General features: G+C 38.2%; 1 protein-coding gene across 1 annotated transcript in view; it reads left to right on the top strand.

Annotated features, from left to right (window-relative positions):
* myom3 (myomesin 3) overlaps positions 1-21,454 on the top strand; it is a 51,285-nt gene that overhangs the window by 19,198 nt on the left and 10,633 nt on the right. The window contains exons 8-22 of the mRNA XM_027170165.2: positions 1,331-1,375; positions 4,203-4,343; positions 4,975-5,136; positions 5,879-6,020; positions 8,063-8,262; positions 8,672-8,725; positions 10,312-10,439; positions 12,320-12,503; positions 13,503-13,677; positions 14,851-14,972; positions 16,370-16,557; positions 17,816-17,942; positions 20,322-20,503; positions 20,618-20,732; positions 20,893-21,049. Of these exons, the coding sequence (XP_027025966.2) occupies positions 1,331-1,375; positions 4,203-4,343; positions 4,975-5,136; positions 5,879-6,020; positions 8,063-8,262; positions 8,672-8,725; positions 10,312-10,439; positions 12,320-12,503; positions 13,503-13,677; positions 14,851-14,972; positions 16,370-16,557; positions 17,816-17,942; positions 20,322-20,503; positions 20,618-20,732; positions 20,893-21,049 (2,122 nt within the window). The remainder of the gene's footprint in view (positions 1-1,330; positions 1,376-4,202; positions 4,344-4,974; positions 5,137-5,878; positions 6,021-8,062; positions 8,263-8,671; positions 8,726-10,311; positions 10,440-12,319; positions 12,504-13,502; positions 13,678-14,850; positions 14,973-16,369; positions 16,558-17,815; positions 17,943-20,321; positions 20,504-20,617; positions 20,733-20,892; positions 21,050-21,454) is intronic.

Here is a 21,454-nt window from a genome sequence, read left to right on the forward strand (position 1 = left end):
TTAGTTCTGTGTAACAAAACAAAACCAACGTTACTCACCTATCCAGAAGGAAAAAAACGCCTCGGCGTCTTAAGTAAAGTTGAACTTCCTGAGTCAATAACTCCTGAGCTAAACGCTGTTACTACACAAAACACGGTTGTAGCTGCCTCTCTACATTACTACGATAGAAAAGAGGTGTTATTTGTGTAGTAACAGCGTTTAGCTCAGGAGTTATTGACTCGGGAAACTCCAACCTGTGAATATTTGGCCAACTTCCTGCTCCTTCAGTTCTCTCCAGCGCTGGAAAGCTGATCCTATATTAACACGTCCTACTTCTTGCCTTATCATAAGCCTTTCTTCTCTTTCTTTCTTTGTTTTTATCCTCCATGTCAATGTTAAAACCGCTTTCTGCTAATGTCATAGACAAATTTGTGAATCTGGAATTGTAGTGAATGGGTGTTGAATAATTGAAAAGACGCGTTGAATTGTTGTGTTTGGTTCTGTGGCTTGATGCTGATGAGGGAAAATATCACAGAAATTTTATAAATTAGCTTCCAAAACAATTTTTTTTTCTTAAAAATCCTTACTCTTGTAATGTTTCCTGTGAATAAATGGCATCGTTGCTCTTACAATTCAGAATTTTTAAACTTTCTAGTAAAAAAAAAAAAAATCAAGCTAGCTTTTTCGATCGGCTTACATTAAAGCATTCACTGACACTCTCATTCTCATCAGCTAGCTAACTCAGGCTTTCCCTTGTCATTCAAAGATTAGTTTTGATCTATATCACATTAAAAGTGGATTAATACATATAATTGTAATATTACAATTGAACAAGGCACAACAGCACCATCAAAGGTCATAAGAAAAATTCACCGAAAGGTATGAAGAATTTAGGCTTATCTCTTTTCTAGCCCAGACTGTAGTATACAGTGTAGATTCATGTTCTTGTCACTGACAATCATGTCACATGTGACTCAAACACCCCCTGGGTTTGAGCACCATTTGGGCAGATATTTTTTAGCCCACTTCACTGACACAGTGATTGAGAAGATTGGACTACAGCTTAGACTTTTCTGGATTTTTCTCCCAGATATTTTGAACAGCACATATTGTATGTGTCTCAATGTATTCACTCTCTAAAGAACAAGACACTCCAAGCACAATTTGTCCTTTATTGTACATATTTCACAGACTGTTTCATATTTTAGACCAACGTCCAGAATTTATTAAAAGGAATGCTTAATGGAGCTCCTAGTGTGTATGGGTGGGTGTGGGTGTGGGTGAGGGAGAAGACTGATTTCTCATTTTCTCTCTCTCTCTCTTTACCCACTTTCTTTCCTTTCCAAATCAGCGAGGCGAGGACTTGAGGCGGGAATGAAACACACCCAGGCTGTGGGTAAGTGGCGTAATGAGACACGTCCTCTCTTCCTTCCATCTGCCCTTTTGATGAAGAGATTGGAGGCTTATAAATGGTTTATTATTCATCACTACAGGGATTTTGAACGTGTGTGTGTGTGTGTGTGTGTGTGTGTGTGTGTGTGTGTGTGTGTGTGTGTGTGTGTGTGTGTGTGTGTGTGTGTGTGTGTGTGTGTGTGTGTGTGTGTGTGTGTGTGTGTGCGTGTGTGTGTGTGTCTGTGTGTTGTGTCTGTCTCCAGGTCTCAGTGTTGTCTGTTTAACTAGCGTATATACATGTGTTTGGCTGTGTGTTTTGTAACTTCTTCATTGCATTCATGTCGTATTTTGATGTCCTACTTAAGTGTTTAATTGACTTTATCTTGAAGTCCTTTAACAGCACATCCTGAAGTGCTTGACCCCTCTTACACCACAGAACCCTCTTATACAACAGATCCCTATTACACCATAGAGCCCTCTTGAACCACAGAACCCTCTTATACAATAGATCCCAATTACAGCAGAGATCCCCTTTGAGCCACAGATCCCTCTTATACCACAGATTTTGCTTACACAACAGATCCCTCTTATACCACAGATCCCTCTTATACCACAGATCCCTCTTATACCACAGATCCCTCTTATACCACAGATCCCTCCTATGCCACAGATCCCTCCTATGCCACAGATCCCTCTTATACCACAGATCCCTCCTATGCCACAGATCCCTCTTATACCACAGATCCCTCTTATACCACAGATCCCTCCTATGCCACAGATCCCTCTTATACCACAGATCCCTCCTATGCCACAGATCCCTCTTATACCACAGATTTTGCTTACACAACAGATCCCTCTTATACCACAGATCCCTCTTATGCCACATATCCCTCCTATGCCACAGATCCCTCTTATACCACAGATCCCTCTTATACCACAGATCCCTCCTATGCCACAGATCCCTCTTATACCACAGATCCCTCCTATGCCACAGATCCCTCTTATACCACAGATCCCTCTTATACCACAGATCCCTCCTATGCCACAGATCCCTCTTATACCACAGATTTTGCTTACACAACAGATCCCTCTTATACCACAGATCCCTCTTATGCCACATATCCCTCCTATGCCACAGATCCCTCTTTTACCACAGATCCCACTTATACCACAGATCCCACTTAAACAACAGATCCCTCTTAAACCACAGAGCTCTCTTATACCACATATCTGTTCTACCACAGATCACTCTTACACCACAGATCTTTCTTATACTGTAGATCTCTCTTACACCACAGACCCATCTTTTGCTACAAATCCCTCTTATAATAAAGATCCCTCTTATACCTCAGATCCCAATTACACCACAGCTCCCTCTTATACCACAGATCCCTCTAATACTTCTAATACTATATATATATCCCTTTATAGTTACATGACATGCATACCATTGTGAAACATCCACATAATACTGTTGTCCTTAACATTTTACTTAACTTTCATTTCTTTGTCCTCAACAGTACTAATATGGTGAGCAACCACCTGATGACGCTTAATCACTTCATCATTTATTCAAATACTAATATTGTAATGTTATATCTATCCTATCATAGCTCAAAACCTGGCTTATTCTGTGTTTGGATGGTTATCTTTCTGCATATATTCTGATCCGTTTTTGGTCTTGAATCCTGCATGAGGCGTGATAAAAAATCTGTTTTCGCTTGTTCCAGCCCGAGCACAGCCCGTACCTGTCATTATGCCTCATTACTGTAATATTCCTTCAAGAGATTTTCTTCCATGCTGTTCAAAGCCACATGAAATTCCAGGGAAAATGAAAAACATGCCTAATTTCTGAAAGCTTATATTTCCCACTCGAGTGACTTTTATGCAACTCTGCTCCGAGCATCTTAATTAAGTATTTTAGTTCATTGTTCGTCATCACAGCGTGTGATGAGGTGAGACAGCTTTTCTTTTCTTCCCCTCACTTCATACAGATAATTAGATGTGCTTCAGTGACAACATGCACATTTCCATTTCTATAGAAATTTAATCGCCGAGTGAATAGTGTGATTATTTATACATTTATAGACTATTCATTTTCTCACTAATAATAGATGTTGTTGCCTCCAAACTGGTCATTTGAACTGTCTTATTATCTCATCATCTCATCTTCATCCTCACCTCTTCCCTCCGTTCCTCTTCTCTTCTTTCTTCTCCTCCACTCCTTTAATCCCTAATACTCTTCTTATTTCTATTCTCTCCAGTTTATCTCTCCCATCTTCTCTATTCCTCTTTCCCATCTCTGACGGTCGTAATTTTCTCCTCTTTTTTTCTCCTCATCTCCACTATTTCTCTTCTCTTCTTTGCTCTTCTTGTTTCTCTACTCTTTTCTTGCTTCCTGCTCTGCACCTTGCATTTCTCCTCTTATCTTCCCTCCCCATCATTTTCTTTTTTGTCTCATCACTTTTCTTTCCATTAGCGATTTCTCTCCTCTTCTCTCCTCTTCTCTCCTCTCCTCTCCTCTTCTCTTCTCTTCTCTTCTCTTCTCTTCTCTTCTCTTCTCTTCCTGTTTTTTGTTTTCTGTCTTTTCGCTCCTGTTATTTCCACTCTCTGCCCTGTACTTCTCTTTCCATTCCTTTTCTTCTTTTCTCTTATCCTTGTTTTTCACTACCTCTAATTTTTCCTTGTCCCTGCATCGTGTCGACCTGCCTTCTCTTCTTTTTTCCTCTTTTCATCTCTTATAAACCTCCTCTCTCCTCTCTCTTAACCCTTATTCCATAATGCTGGAACTTATCCGAAGCTCTTCTTTCTCCTCTCTTTCGCATATCCAGTTTCTGTAACGGAGGACGAGGCTTCTTTCGACACCACCTTCCATCCATCTTTTATCAAAGAAGGAGACACTCTGACTCTGAGCTGCCGTTTTACGTTCCCTCTCCTCCCCTTCCAGCAAGACATTTCCTGGTTCAGAGACGGTACAAACACCTTACACATTAGTTCCGAATCTTTTTGAAACACAAATAAAAAACACACTGAAAATCTATGAGGGTTAATGTCAAGGTCATCTTTAAAATGCTATAAATATATCACAAGTATGTAATAGTTACAAAAGGTTAATGAAATGCTTACAAATAGTTCCTACGTGTCGTTTAAGTCAATCTGATTCAGTTCAATTCCATCCAGTCCTACTGACATTTGTTATTAATACACATTAACACATATACACTCAAATATCAGACATCGATATCTGACTGTTCTGTGAGAAATATTTGTATTTGTAGGACATTTGTAAGGAATAAAACATTTAAGGACATGCTGTCAAAGTAAAATCATCAACAGTGTGGTGTGATGCATACAGAGTTAGAATTACAACCCCAGCTTTTCTACTGACTGACACACAAACGAAGAGTCCTTAGAAAAACGTAATTAATTAATCGATTGATTGATTAATTAATTAATTAATTAATTAATTAATTAATTAATGGATAGATTTTTTAATGTACACTTTTAGAAGATTTGATCATGTAAATGAGTGCATGCATCTGATATGAGTTTAAGTTGAAGTTGACTATTAGAGCTTTTAAACTAATCAACAACCGTGTGTAGGAGTTCCTCTCCGTGCATCAACCCAGCTGGACATTCACACGGCCTTACGCTCCTCCACCCTCAGCCTGAAGGGAACACACAAAGAGCACGAGGGTCTTTACAGTGTCCGCCTGCGCACCCGAGACGGCATCACCGAACACAGCGCCTACGTTTATGTCAAAGGTCAGACACGTTAGATTTAATCATATACAGACTCAAAAACTTCTGAGGTCACTACAGGTCAGTGCAGGAGTTCACAGAAGGACAAACTGAAACGGAACGGTCTACTTCATAAAGAGCTTAAAATCAGGATTTTTGAAAAGAAGTCTGCTTTAATAATAATGGAATAACTGAATAGTTATATAATGTGCAGTTCCTGGAGTTTTGTCTGACGTTTCATATCATTTTCTTTGGAAACATGAAGTTGTGAGCTGGATTCTTCCAAATTCCTAGTTAATAAGACGTTAATATAAAAAAGATCCATCCGCAGAGTTAAATTTTTGTAGACAACAGATAAACATTAAGGCTGGAATTTAAATCATTTAGTTTTTTTAGTTTGTTGAAATTTGCTTAAACGTACTGTTTATATTATATAATAGTTATTTAGTCTGGTTTTACTTAGAAACAATACAGTAAAACACAGAGATAACTCATCCTCTCCTCTTTTCTCTTCTCTTCTTCTTACTTCTTCTCTTTTCTCTTCTTCTTTTCTCTTCTCTGTTTTACTCTTTTCTTCTCTTCTCTTCTCTTAAAATAATAATAAAGATAATAAAAATGGTGATATGTTCTCTTCATTTTATTATATTCTCTTTTACACTTGTTTTCCTAGTCTGAGATCAACAGGAAACAAAATGAAATGCAGATTGTTGTCAGTGTCTTGTTACAGAGATCTCATGGTCCTCATGCTCCTCTCTCTGTGTCTCAGATGGTCCTGCAGCAGTGCTCGGAGCTCCAGGTTCTCCACTCCTCCTCGAGTGCTCTGATGTGAACAGAGATTACGTCTTTCTCTCGTGGGAACCTCCCAGCGCCGAGGGAGCGAGTCCGGTGCAGGGCTACATCATCGAGAGGTCAGTGTCAAGGTCTACAAAATCAGTACGAGCTCTTAGTTAATCCCTCAGTAATAACACAACTGCTAAGAACTACAGAGTAAATTGTCAGATGATCTGGAGCCATGAATATGACTGAATAATTCAATGACTGAAATGAATCCAATTGGAAAAATGGATTATTATCCATAAGTCAATTACGATAAAAAAAAAAACGGTCAGACAACACTACTGTGTAATCAATTATTTCCTGTTTTTAACTTTTGTGTGAATAAAATTGTAAAGTGATTAGCCTATAATTCTGATATTTACCACAGGTTCTTTTCAAAAAGTCAGGTGATATTGTTCCATACCGAGGGTGTGTAATCATATTGTTACATATCGGATCAGATCAAATCATATCGAATCAGATCCGATCTTATTAGATCGGATCAGATCTTATCAAATTAGATCTGATCATATGTAACCAGATCAGATCACATTCTTCAGTTTTTATGATATAATTTTTTTTATCAGTTCACCCACACCTACAGAGATACATATATAACTTTACTTAAAACTTTACTGTTGCATATCGTTTACCTGACTGCTCAAAACCATTTAACAAAATAAAATGTAATTTATTAACGATGAGATGTAATTTATTAAGTCTTCCTCTGAGACAATGTGCTTGTCGAAAAAAAAGACAGTTTAGAAGGTGAAGACAGATCATGAGAGAAACAGGAAGGAAGGAACCAGTAAGAAAAACAAAAAAGAGTAGAAAGAAAGAGGCGGCGATTCCAACAGACAGAGAAGGATGAGGTTGTGTCTCCTTCCAGCTGGATAAAATGTCATCTCCTTCGCAGCCTCCTGTTTCCTAGCAACACGCACAGGCTTCTGGAGAAGTTGTGTTTTCTACTGCTTAATTTTGCAGGTAATGGTGTATCTTACCATTGCACAGGGCACTTTGAGAATTAGCCTCGATTTCAGGAACTGTTATTTTGATCCCTCCTGTGGTATACTGGGTAGGTGCTTATTTCGAGGGTGGGCTGTTGAAATTGTTGTTTTCAATCTTTTTTGCATGAAGAGCTTTTTTATCACGCTGACTGAGTCACACACACTCATGTGGGGTAAAAATCCATGCAAGTAGACTCGAACTTAATAAATAAAACCTTGAAGCAGTGGTTTGGGTCACATATGACCAGATGGCTGTGGGTTTAAATCCCAAGGTTGCTTAAAAGGTTGCTCTGTGTGTGGAGTGGATTCTATATCACACTGAATTAAAAACTTTGCCCGGATGTATTAGTGGTATATATTTAAAGCACATGTAAGAGATAGCGATCTTGGTGCCTTACTGCTGACTCACTTCAGTTCCTCGTCCAGCATTTAAGGTACTGGCTTTTAGGAGATGAATTTAATGATAATGAATAGTTAATAGACCTAAACATAGTGATGTATTTATGTTTTTGTCATTATTTATTTATATCCATTAAAATTCTTTAATTCGGAAAAAATATTGCTGCATATTATAAAAGTAGTAAAAAGTGTTTGTAGGCCGCAGTGACCCCCTTTTACTTCTCCCTTTTTTTCTATTTTATTTATTTAAGATTTTAATGTTGAGATGGGATCCACAGGGTAAAAAAAGAAAAAGAAAAAAAGAAAAAAGTAATGTCTTTAATAAAAATATTCAGATTCAGCTACAGAAGAAGCATGTCTCTGATAACTGTATGTTAAAAATTAAATGAGAATTTTATTTTACATTTGCTACAAATAATTTTTTTTTTTTTTTTAGCTTTTTCTGCCTTACATACAGATTTGAGTATAAAGATTATACAGATGTGAAGATTGGAATGATGAATGTTGCTCTGAAGTGTTTTTCAGAATGGATTCTGTTTTCAAATGATCGAGTGCTCAAAAAGAGAAATAATGCGAGCTGGAGAAATCAAAAACCGTGATGCGTAGAGAAATGTCTTAAGTGTCTTATACATGCAAAAAAAAAAAAAAAAATACACCAAAAGATGCCACCCTGAATCATTCACCTTGTGGTTTGCTTAGAAATTCTTGCTCTCTGGGTCTCTTTCCAGGTGTGAAGTGAGCATTGGGAAGTGGGAGCGCTGTAACGAGCTTGTTTCAAAGCTGTGTCATTATCCAGTTATGGGTTTAAAGGAAAACACCGTGTACCAGTTCAGAGTGTGTGCAGTGAACCAGGCCGGCATGGGACGTTCGTCTAAAGTCTCCAACCCGATCGTCACCTCTGACCCCATGGAGCCTAGCAGGACTATGGGTAACTCTTCAATATTAGTCTAAAACGTAGATCTATCTCCATTTGTTGTATTGTAAGAAGAAGAAAAAAATCATCTTTTAATCCATTCATGTAGGAGATGTAAAAGAAACACCTTGACAAGCTAATATTACACCATCAGATTACCAGCTTTTAGCTGCCTGCCTTACATTTCATCCTAAAAAGACATTTCAAGATTCTCTCAGACTTTTCCTCATCCTTGGATACGGCACTTATGATTATATCTGCTTGGAGGCCTTTTATATCTCAGACAACTCTGTGCCTTCAACCACAATGCCATCTCTTCCCACTTATTACATCTTTTTTTCCCTCTCACCTCCTACATTATTGCTGCCACTGGCAGTCTCTATTTGTCCCTAAATCTATTTCTTTTGTCCTCCCTGTGTGTAAGTGGTCAAGGTGGATAGAGGAAGAGAGATCGTGATCACTAAGGACCAGCTGGAAAGTAAGAAATGCAACATTAATCTCGTCCTTCATGTGAGCAAATGTGTCAGTTAATTGAATGTATAAAGCTAATACTATTCATGACGCCCACATTCAAGTTATTTTAAATATTAATTTTTTCTCACAATTCTTTAGTTCTTTATTTCTGCTAGTTCTTTATTTCTGCTAATACAGAGACGGGTAAATTGCTAGCTAGAGAAGAATTTAAGCTAGAAGGTAATTTGTGCTAGCTAGAAATGAAATTATGTTAGCCAAAGATACAGTTGTGCTAGCTACAGAAATAGTTATGCTAATAGTTAGCAAGTAAAGTCATCGGTATACAGAGGTAAATCACTTAAAGAAACAGCTAATTATGCTAATTAATTAAAGATTAGATTTGGTAGTGAAAATACAGTTATGCTAGTCAGAGATAGAGAGGTAAGTAAATATATACAGTATCGTTTAGAGAGACAGTTATGATTGACAAAGAAACACTATACAAGATAAAGTTATTCTAGTGGTATTTTTTTTCTACTTACACAAAGTGTTGCAATATTACCACAAACCAGCTGGGAATACAAATCATTAATGGTTTGATAAACACTGCCAATTATAAGAGCACAAACAGAGAGTTTCTCAAGGCTGAGCTCCTGCAGTCACTCCTCATGATTTCTCAGAGTTCAAACTCTTAACACACACATTTCACACATATCCAACATCAACCACATCATTAACATAATTATAGCTAATGTCTTCTTTCAAAATCACACAAAGAAAAAGTTAGTGAAAATGTAATTATGCTAGGTACATATAAACATGCTAGTCAGAGATACAGTTACGCTAGTCAGATATAGAGTTTTGTTAGACAGACACAGTTATGCTAGTCAGAGATATGTAATGCTAGTCAGAGATACAGTTACGCTAGTCAGATATAGAGTTTTGTTAGACAGACACAGTTATGCTAGTCAGAGATATGTAATGCTAGTCAGAGATACAGTTATGCTAGTCAGATATAGAGTTATGTTTGACAGACACAGTTATGCTAGTCAGAGATATGTAATGCTAGTCAGAGATACAGTTACGCTAGTCAGATATAGAGTTATGTTTGACAGACATAGTTATTGCTAGTCAGAGTTATTAATGCTAGTCACATGTATACATGTTAAACAGACACAGTAATGCTAGTCAGATATACAGTTATGTTAGACACAATAATGTCAGTGATAGTTTGGTTAGACAGACACAATAATGCTAGTCTGTGATATGCTAGTTATAGTCATAAATATTCCTGTTAGTCAGATTCTTTCCTGTCCCGTTCATTAATTGCCTCCTCTCATATTTTTCCTCTGCTTGCACATTGTCCTCCCTTTCTTTCTCTCTACCATTTTTGTTTTGTCATTTTGTTCTTCCTCTTCTATGCCCCTTCGTTTCTTCTACTGCCCTTTATTATCCTTTTCATACTCCTTCACTTCTTCTCTTCCTCCTTATTCTAATTTGTCTTTTTTTCTTTCCCTTCTCCTCCTTTTCATAAACCTTCATTTTTCTGCTCTTCTCCAACTATCACATCTGTCTTTTCCATCTCATCATTCTCTTTTTCTCCTCCTGTAGGTCAGATCCGAGTCCCTTTTTCCCCAACTGATGTGCGTTTATGTGAGTTAAGTGACACTTATGTCGTGATGTGCTGGACCGAGCCAGATCCTCGGGGCAAAGAGCCACTCAGCTACTTTGTGGAGAGGGTAAACACTTACCTCCTGTCTTCAAACACTAGACTTTAATAAATAACCAGAAATACAGTTGTACTAGTGTGAAATATGGTTATGCTAGTCAGGGATACTATTATGCTAGCCACAAATGCATTCTCAACAGACACATCATACACATAAGCCTACATATGCAATGTACCCATCTAGATCATTAACATAGTCATTATAATTAATGACTTCGTTCAGACTCACCCAAAGTTATCATAGGTACAGTTATGCTAGGTAGAGAGAGAAAAAATATGCTAGTCAGAAATGCAATTATCCTAGTTTAGAGATACAGTTATGCTAATCAGAAATGCAGTTATGCTAGTCAGAAATACAGGAATACTAGTTATTGTACAAATGCGTTTATACTAGTTAGATATACAGTTATGCTAATCAGATAGAATTATAATTTCTAAAAATACAATTACTGTATGCAGGTCATAGAAATGGTGGTAAGGAGACAGAAATTCTAGTTATAGATACAGTTATGCTAATCAGAGATACACTTATGGCAGTCAAAACAGTTATGCATGCCAGATAAATTCATACTATTTAAAGACACAGTTATGCTGGCCAGAGAAATGGTAATAAAGAAACAGATATGCTAGTCAGAAATGCAGGAATGCTAGTTACAAATGCATTTATGCTAGTTAGATATACAGTTATGCTAATCAGAGATACACTTATGACAGTCAAAAACAGTTATGCATGCCAGATAAATTTATTCTATTTAAAGACACAGTTATGCTGGCCAGAGAAATGGTAATAAAGAAACAGTTATGCTAGTTAGCCATACAGATAATCTAGTAAGAAATACAGATATTTTAGCAGTATAACTATAAACATTAAATGTAAATAGACTTATAGTTCTGCTAGTAGTGGCCCTAACTGGAGATACCTTCAAGAGATTTAGAGATTGTTATTGAATAATATGCTAGTAAGATACACAGCAGAGCTACAATGAAATTAAATACACAGTTATACGAATAATTCTATACTACAGTCGCTTTGAAGCTGTTCATCCGATCTTTCTGCAGTGTCTGTTCTGTGTTTTACGACTGCAAAGATACAAAAAGAGATAAGAGATGGTGCAAACATGTAAAACAATCAACAGTTCTCTTTTTTATTTACTTTCCCTACTCCTCAGCCAACTTTCATAATTTGCTCTGCATTTGGTGGAGCCTTCCAGTCAACACAGTGGGAGGTGTTTCAATTTTGGGACATAATTAAGTTGAAACAAGATCCCATTTCGCTCTTTGTTTTTAAAGTTCATAAGCTGTTTTGAAACTTTATCATTTAATAGGGTCTGGGCCAGTCTTAAACTGCCAGAAGTTACGGTTTCATATGCACAAAGAAAAGGAAGAAAATTTCCAGTATCATTCAGGATAGTGGAAGACGAGCAGCTCGTAATGAGCCAGTGAGGCTGTGAACTGCCACAGGACATCGATGTTTTATTGGACTTTTATAGAAAAAGCTCTGAAATAAAACCTTCTAATACATCAAGAGCAGATGAAACCTGTGAAAATCATCTTGCTCTGTTTGAATGATATGGAAAATACTTGTGGAATTGGGCTTTTTATTTTTAATGTAATTTACATGAAACATAAGATGACAGATGTGGGCAAGTGCATGCATTAGACCAAAAACCATAACAAAAAGAATGAAAAATGATTCTAGTGATCTAACACATGAGACAAAATGAAAGCTGAGGGAAGCTTTTTGTCTCCGTTTGGCACCTTTTCAAAGAGATCTTTTTTTTTTGCATTTGGCATAATGAAAGATGTACGCCAAAGAACCGATTGAATACGGTTTGATAAAAATTTTAATTTTAAATCTGTTAGAATTTGATGATCTGATGAATCTTCCAGACCCTAGCTGGTAAGGAGAGCTGGAGCTTGGCCAGCCTGGACATGACGATCAATGCTACAAGGTTTGCAGCATTTGACTTGCAGAAAGGGATGACCTACTGTTTCCGTGTGCGCTCTGTGAACAAGTATGGCGTTAGCGAACCTTCAGAGCCGAGCCAACCCATCTCGCTAGGAGAAGCTCTCGGTGAGTATGACATCTTATAGAGATGAAGGGGCAGTTAAAAGTGGGTGGATGCAAAATGGAACTATATACTACAATCCGACAAGTTTAACACCATCATCCCATCAGCATTCATTTGAAACACAAGAGGAGGAAGTAAGCTTAGAGGAAAGAACAACAGTCTAACTTCCCACTGTTACGTAATATTTTTATTTATCACAGGGCTATCTACAGTACCTGCTATTTGTTTACTGCTTTTGCACAGATTTCATTGTTTTCTTAGTATGTTCTTTTTTACCTGAAACAATGTTGACTTCCGCAGGTCTAACAAACTTCACTGTAGAATACGATCATTACAGTAAATCAAATGGTAGAACTCTATCAATGGAAAATGATCAATAAAAGGAGATAAAATATTTATTAGTTGTGTAAAAAAATTATTAAAACTATTAATTCGTAATGCAATATAGAAAACAGAAAAACTGGCTCCAGAAAAACACCTTAACATTTGTTTTTCTTTATATTTTCCTGATAAATGGGTCTTTATTGCCATCTAGATTAACGTTTCATTCATTTTTAAACACAATACAAGAAAGCAACAAAGAATTCTCTAAGATGATGACAAGATCATGATGAAAAAATGATATAAAATATCTATATTATAGACTAAATAAGATACAGGGTTTATTGCTAACGGGTACACTATTTTATTTAGTTTATTTCCAAGATAATTGACGGAACAACTTTTATTTTCCATTTTCTGCGAAGAACGGCATTTGAATTTGTTTCTTAACAAAAGCAATAAAATTTCACTCCGTATATATTAAATGCAGCAAGTTAATGTGTGAAGAGAAATCTGAACTTCATAAAACTATCAAATTCAGCTCAGCTTTACTTGTATTTTCTCCCACTTTTTCAAGCAATAAAATTGCATGAATTGCACAAATTCACCAAAATATTTCTAAGTATTTTTATTTCTAGAAAAAAAAAATGCATTTAAAACTGCTTGCGTCTGGTTTTTAGGTGTCCCTGAAGCACCCTACTGTGTTCAAGCCATTAAGGACACAGACAGGTCAATCCTTCTAACATGGAAAGAGCCCAAGAACACAGAGGGAGTTCTGGGATATTACCTGTACTGCAATGAGCTGGGGAGCTCTGAGTGGAGAACCATTAACAACAAACCAGTCACAGGCACCAGGTAAAAGCAGGGAAGCATGTTAAATAATGTACCAGATTAATGTTTTACTCACATGACCTGCATTAGAGTCAGTATTGTGTTTGTAAGCAGTTTAGTTTACTGTATGAACTCCATGATCATGATCATTAATCGTTATACGGTATGCTATACAAACTTCATTTTAAGAATTTCAAGCATTATCTGACCTAATTATTAAATTTAGACTTATTAATAAAATAGCATTGCAGTCGATCAATGCAGAGCCTTAATGTAGAGGTCTTCTCGGGTCTAAAGAAATGTACCCGACCCGAAGTGACCCGAATCACTTTTTACCCGAACCGGTGCACAATTTTTTTTTTAAAGAAAGACCCGACCCGAGACAAACCCAAAAAAATAGACCCGAGTCCGACCCGACCCGTTGGCAATTTTTTTTAACCCGACTGGACCCGAATGTTGCAAAACTCTACACTAAAGTAACCGCGTGGATTCAAAATTGCTTGACAGGTCTGTTACAACGAAAATTTGCTTACCGTCAGCCACATGTCGCCAGCCACATGTCACAAGTGGTCTTGGCAAACAGAGGAGAGGTTGGAAAAGGGCTCACACACGAGTAGTTCGGGTATTCTCGGGTCCGTTCGGTAAAAACACATTCATTTTAAATTACCCAAGACCCGATGCCTCTATTATTATTATCTCAGGTCGGACCTCGGGTTTTTTGATCTACTTTTTTGGATGGGTTATTGTGGGCAGTGTATAGGTCGGTGAGCCACCTATCTTTTTTGGACCCGTGAAGACCTCTATCTTAATGTTCCAGAAAGTTCCTAATAAGAGAGCCAAAAACTTTCAGAAGAACCTAAGTGTTAGCAAGATGAATCTGTGTCCTCCATTTAACACCAGATAGTGGGATCACAAGAAGTGAGGGAGTTTAATAAAGAGATTTGACTCTTTGACTAGAAAAATGATCCCTGAAAACCCTAGTACTGGTATTAGGAACGTAGTATTAGGAGCAACAGTAAAAATACTCATTTTTGAGATTGGAATTGTCAAACATGCAAACATGCTAATGTGCAATTAATTACCACTCAAAACAGGAAAGAATTTAAAAGAGGAGGTTATTAAAAGTGAAGTGAATACCCAGTAATATTACGCTTTAATGATTTAACCTGCTTTAATAGTTATGTTGTTCTCTCTCAGGTTCTCGGTGCATGGCCTCAAGACCAATAAGCAGTACGTGTTCAGAGTGAAATCAGTTGGCCGAGCAGGAAACAGTCGCTACTCAGAGGCGTCCGAACCCATCCTGGTACAGGCAGCTAAATGTAAGAAATCTAGCATGCTGACTGCAGGCTTTGAACTTGTACACAATATCCCATCATCACAAATTTCATTAATCCGCATAGACATGATTGATGAATGATGACAGTGTTTGATTTCATTAGGTTTGTGTGTGTAATGAGTTATATATCAAAGATAAGATATATCTTAGTGGCCAGGGTTCACAATGGCAATAGAACCAACCCAGCCACTGAGAGGTTAACACTCAACGTGAGGTTTCAAGTTTTTTTCTTTAACTAAATTAACCTTGTAGCTAGCAACAAACAAACTTAGGTAGCCAAACATATCCTGGCTCTTCAACTACATTTGGTTACAAACTATTGTTTTAAACTACAAAAATATTATTTCATACACGTTTTTACAAAAACAACGGACAGAATTATTATGTTGAAATGGCAACAACTATCTATGCTAATGAATTTAATAATTGACACGTTCTATTTTGAAGTGCTAGCACACAGAGAATGTCTTTGACAGTTTCTATGATATTTCTATGATGAGTTATAGCATTTAAAGGGGGCAATTACTCAGATTTTTGTTTTTCCCTATCAGCTCCAGGATTTCATTATTCATGTATGAATAAACTTCTAGTATTGTAGTGTTCAAGCTTTTGTACAGTTTAATCTAAATTACATGTTCTTGTTTCGAGTTGTATAACAGCAAGATATCTGATGTGTTTATTTCCTCTGGCAGTCCTCATATAACAGAAACAGATAGAGATAGACTGGCGTTCGTGTGGCACAGCTGTGGTCTGTAATAAGCTTCAGGATAAGGCGCTCTCGCCATCCTGCTTGGTGTAATGGGCACTCATTTCTGCTGTCACTCACGCTCAAGCAATTTACAAACACACCCATGGCCGATCAAACAATGATAGGGCTGACATTCTGTCCTTCCAGCCCAACAAATCTCAGCACGCTTCACAATGAATAGATGGATGAACACGTAGACGATCTGCTTAGCCGTGGCCTGTTTCTCTTTTACTGCGATGTTAGCCGTTCATGTCGGCGCATCGCATTCAGATGGTTTGATTTCTGTCCCGCAAAGTTGCAATGTAGAAAAGATGAGTGGAAAGCATGGAATCAGAAAATCAGGAAGTGTTTGCTTCACCTGTTATGCTAGTTTAGTGGAGAAATATTAAAACCTCATAGTTATACTGTATAAGCTTTTGCTAATGATTAGTTTTTGCTGTGTGACATTGCTTCAAGTACAGCTTAGAATTATTAATGATAGCTGGCTAACATGATGGTGTTTATCTGGCCTGCATCATGTTGTTTATTTCTTTGCTAAACAGCTCTTTCCAAAGTGGTTTTATTCATTATGTAATAAGCAATTTATATTTGTATTCGCTATAAAAGCCATGGCCTCTTTTCCCTCTTTCCAGATGCTCCATCTTCCCCATCTGCCATTTCAATACTTCACTGCACGGGCACTGAAATGGTAATAGGCTGGCGAGCTCCGGCAAATAACGGTGGAGATCCGGTGAATGGTTACTTCCTGGATCAGCAGAAAAAATCCCAGGGCTTGTGGCACGAGGTCAACATTAAGCCTGTTAAAGAGAGAGTGTACACGGTGAGTCATTCCACATCTGGGCTGCCTTTACTCCAGTGGTGTGTGATAACAGTGCACTTCTGCTAAGAGGAGTTTACAGAGCATCTATGTATACTTTACCAGCATATAGTGGTACTGTGGAAGCATTGAGAGTTCACATGGTTTCTATAATAGGATAGAGAGATTCTGTGGAACTACTTTGTGTTATGAAAGCTGGGTTAGTTTTTTTTTAATGAAAGCTGGGATGGTATTTTAAGGAGGTTTTAAAAGCTGAGATGGTTTCTGTGGAAAGTTTGAGAATCGAGATGATTTCTATGAAAGGGTTCAAAGTTGGGATGGTTTTTATGGAAGCACTGAGTGTTGGGGTGGTGTCCTGAGAGCAGTGGAAGCTGAGGTGAGTTCTACGAAACCACTGAGTATTGGGATGGTTTCCATGGAACCATTGGGAGTTGGGTTTCTATGGAAACACTGGATGCTGGAGTGGTTTCTGTGGATGCACTGAGGGTTGGGATGGTTTCTATGTTAGCAGTGGAAGCTGGAGTGGTTTCTATGGGTTTGTCTGGGTATATTCTGTTTAAGGAGTGAGATTTGTAGTGGTTTCTAAGGAATTGCCAGTTGCTTGGGTGGTTTCTGTGGAAGCACTGATGGTTGGGATGGTTACTATGGAAGCACTGGGTGCTGGGGTGGTTTCTATGGGAGCAGCAGGAGCTGGAATGGCTTCTATGGAGTTTATTTATTAGCGTTTTGATTGAACATATGAGTGGAAGCCATAGGCGTGCATAAGCACACACTGCCCTCTGCTGACTCTCAAACAGTACTGCAACTCACTTTATTATTTATAATCAAATTCAGAAAAAACACTACTTTGGAATGAATTCACTCAGTCTGCTTACAAGGCAAACATGTTATTGAGTTAAACCAGAGAGATTGTGTAAATGTGATGCGAACAACTGATCAGCATTCTTATTAATACGATTTGACATTCTGTAGATTTTAGCAGATTAGTGGTATATCCCTGCTTTTGAATTATGTATTATGTCCGATTGAATGATCTCCGTAATGCTTCTATAAATGTGTTTATGAATGGATTATTTGGAGTAGATGTGGTTTAACTTCAACACTACTGGTTGAACCACCAAATCTGGTCTTTTTTTTTTTTACACTTTGGTCAAAATGATCCTGCATGTACAGTAATAAAAATAGAGTCTTCTGTTTAATCAGCTTTTCCTGTCTGACTGTGCATCTTGTTTTTTCTTTTTATTTATGCCTTATTACATAGGTTCCTGGTCTTCAAGAAGGGTGTTATTATCAGTTCCGTGTCATCGCAGCCAACATGGTCGGAGTCAGCAAACCATCTGGGCCTAGTGAAGCTTTTCTGTGTGAGAAGTGGACGATGGCTGAACCTGGTGAGAGTCTAACATCGACATTTACGTTACTTCATTTGAAATATTGATTTATAAATGAGACAGTTCAAGTGCAGAGCAACTCCACCAGGAGTCTGATATACAGTATGTCCAGCAAGTCAAAATTTGCTATTAGTATTTAACAATTTTCTCGTGTTGTGAGGTGTTATCTGGTGATGCATCGGGTGGTGTTACCGGTTAACGGCTCCAAGTTTCCACATTCAACCCTTCAATGTTGAATGTGACTGTCAATGTGGAGCTTTAAATGCTCTTTTCATGTCCATGTCGTGTCCCTCCAGGTTCTCCGGTTTCCTCCGTCCTCATAAAAAAACACACTGATACTAAAAAAAGATGGAATGGCTGTGCTAGGTCACCCCTAGTTAAAAATAGTGTATGGTCATAGTACACTGCAATGGACTGGCGTTCCTCCAGGGTGTCTTCCTGCCTCTTAACCAACGCTCCCGGCATAGACTCCAGGGCCGCTGTTGTCCTGACCAGAATACAGATGACTGAAAACTGAATGAATTTATTATTTCTAAAATATCTACGAAATCCCTGGCATGAAAAAAAACAACGTAATCCAAACTGTACAGCTGTCTCTCACTTCAGTGCTTAAGTTCTTCTGCCGTGCTTGTTTTATGATTAATAGACAGAGAAATTTGTTTTGTGTATTATATCCACAGAACAATCTCTCCCTACGTTCTTCAAATCATTTTTTATGTGACTGAGAATTAATTAACCGCGTTCAAACGGACAACACTGTATTCATTATAACAGAGTCAAAGCTCTGTAGTACTTTATTACTATATTATTATCCTGCCAAAGTCATTGTGTCTGTATGGATTTTATTCCTAAAAAAAAGCCCCTGTAGAATACAGTACAGGATCAATAAGGACTATTATTTTTCCTTGATTTGTCCTCCATGTTGGGTTCATGGTGTTTTGAGAATGCAATATAGTCGGAATCCATGGAAGGATAGATGGATAGAATGGCATGTCAGGGTTAGCAAAAATTCATACAGTGTGAGACTGATAATTCTATAGGTTTATTACCTGTAATGCACCATAATGATCCCATAAGCATAGTACATGTTACTAATGACTGCAGGGAGTGGCTTTTCAAACATAACATTGAAATGACATTAAAATAAATAGATAGATAGATAGATAGATAGATAGATAGATAGATAGATAGATAGATAGATAGATAGATAGATAGATAGATAGATAGATAGATAGATAGATAGATAGATAGAGTGTAATGTAATAACAGGGGGCACGGTGGCTTAGTGGTTAGCACGTTCGCCTCACACCTCCAGGGTTGGGGGGTTCGATTCCCGCCTCCGCCTTGTGTGTGTGGAGTTTGCAAGTTCTCCCCGTGCCTCGGGGGTTTCCTCCGGGTACTCAGTTTCCTCCCCTGGTCCAAAGACATGCATGGTAGGTTGATTGGCATCTCTGGAAAATTGTCCGTAGTGTGTGAGTGTGTGTGTGAGTGAATGAGAGTGTGTGTGCCCTGTGATGGGTTGACACTCCGTCCAGGGTGTATCCTGCCTTGATGCCCAATGACGCCTGAGATAGACACAGGCTCCCCGTGACCCGAGAAGTTTGGATAAGCGGTAGAAAATGAGTGAGTGAGTGAGAGTAATGTAATAAATGTATGAATGTACTGATATGTTGGTTGTATAAAAGGAAAATGGTTGAATGGATCCATTGATTGTTTTCCTGGATCTGTTGATTGGATGAATTAATTAGTTTGTGAATTAACAGACATGTTAGATTTTTTAATAAATTAATTTTGATCATTCTTTTTGATATGTTGCATGGATGGATGGATTAATGGGTGGATGGGTGGATGAAGTAATGTATGAACTGATTGATGGATAAATGAGCTGGTTCACTGTTTGATGGGCTATATGGACTAATGGACAGTTAGTGGGGATAATAAATGGATTTAATAGCTAGTGATAGGTTGTGATGGATGGATGGGTGGATAGATTGTTGATTTTTGTTTGTTTGTTTGTTTAACTGATTGGATGGATGGATGGATGGATGGATGGATGGATGGATGCATGCATGGATGGACAGATGGATGAATTGATGAGAATGACTGTTTCACTGGTTTGTTTTGTATAGATTGACTTATGGGTGGACAAATTAGCTGACCTATGAATGGATGGATGGATTTATGGATGGATGGATGGATGGATGGACAGATGGATGCACCTAATGATAATGTAGTTCGGATGTTTGACTGAATAAACAGATGGATGAATGAACTGAATGAGTGGATGGTTGGATAACTGTTACTCTTTTTTTACAAGCCAGTTAGATCCAACAAAAAATCTGTGTTTTTTATTATACATGGTCATGATGATGTTCTTAGGCTGTCCATATGACCTGGAGTTGAGAGAGGTGCGTCGGGAATCTGTAGTTCTGTTGTGGGCGGAGCCTTTGTACCAAGGTCAGTCACAAATCACTGGTTATGTTGTGGAGATCAGTGAGGGGGAGGAGTCAGAGGACTGGACCTCGGTGACCCAGGAACCAATCACAGAGACTTACCTAAAGGTCAGTATTTACCTTTAAATCTTGTTTAAATGGTGCATTTTTTGTAGTTCGCATTCTAAAGGATTTGAAAAGTGACCAGTGGTTTAGGAGAAACCATATTGACTTTGCTGTCAGGTTTCTGGGCTGCAGGCAGGTCAGACATATCGTCTCCGTGTGTGTGCCATCAACAGTGCTGGAGTGGGAAGACCTTCCATCCCCACAGATCCCATCACAGCCCACACTGACCCAGGTCAGTTCCCTTAGCACAGCTCGGAGAGCTTTATTCTGCTGATCCGATGTGTCTTCTTTAATGCTTTTTAATGCTTTTAGTTGCTTTAGATGAATAAACACTTTTTAGTATGTCTTACTCACAACAGACTGACGTGCATAGCCATTTCTTTACTCTACAGCAACCAGAGACATTGAGATCGGGGTTGATAATGATGGCTTCATCTTCCTGAGCTTTGAAGCACCTGAGACCCAAGGCCAACTTCAGTTCGATTGGAAGAAGAACTACAGACAAGCCATCGATGCAGGACGAGCACGTTTGGAGACCAAGGAAAATAAGTGTGTGATTAATTGCAGATCTCTAAAAAAATGTTAGTAACAGTTGTAGACTAGATGTAAAGTTATCCAAAATAATTCATACAAACACAGTAGCAAAAACTGAACTAAAGTGAAAGGTGTAAAGATTGATTGGTCGTTTGTTTGGTAGGATGGATGGATGGATGGATGGATGCATTTAGGTTGGCTGGATGAATGGAGGATGGTTGATTGGTGATTGGATCTCTTAATTGGATGGATCTGTTTTGGATTAGTTTGTGACTTAACAGCTTCATTCATTCATTCATTGTCTACCGCTTATCCGAACTACCTCGGGTCACGGGGAGAGTGTGCTTATCTCAGGCGTCATCGGGCATCGAGGCAGGATACACCCTGGACGGAGTGCCAACCCATCACAGGGCACACACA

The sequence above is a fragment of the Tachysurus fulvidraco genome, chromosome 25 (genome assembly GCF_022655615.1).
Source record: "Tachysurus fulvidraco isolate hzauxx_2018 chromosome 25, HZAU_PFXX_2.0, whole genome shotgun sequence".
Taxonomy (NCBI): Eukaryota; Metazoa; Chordata; class Actinopteri; order Siluriformes; family Bagridae; genus Tachysurus; species Tachysurus fulvidraco.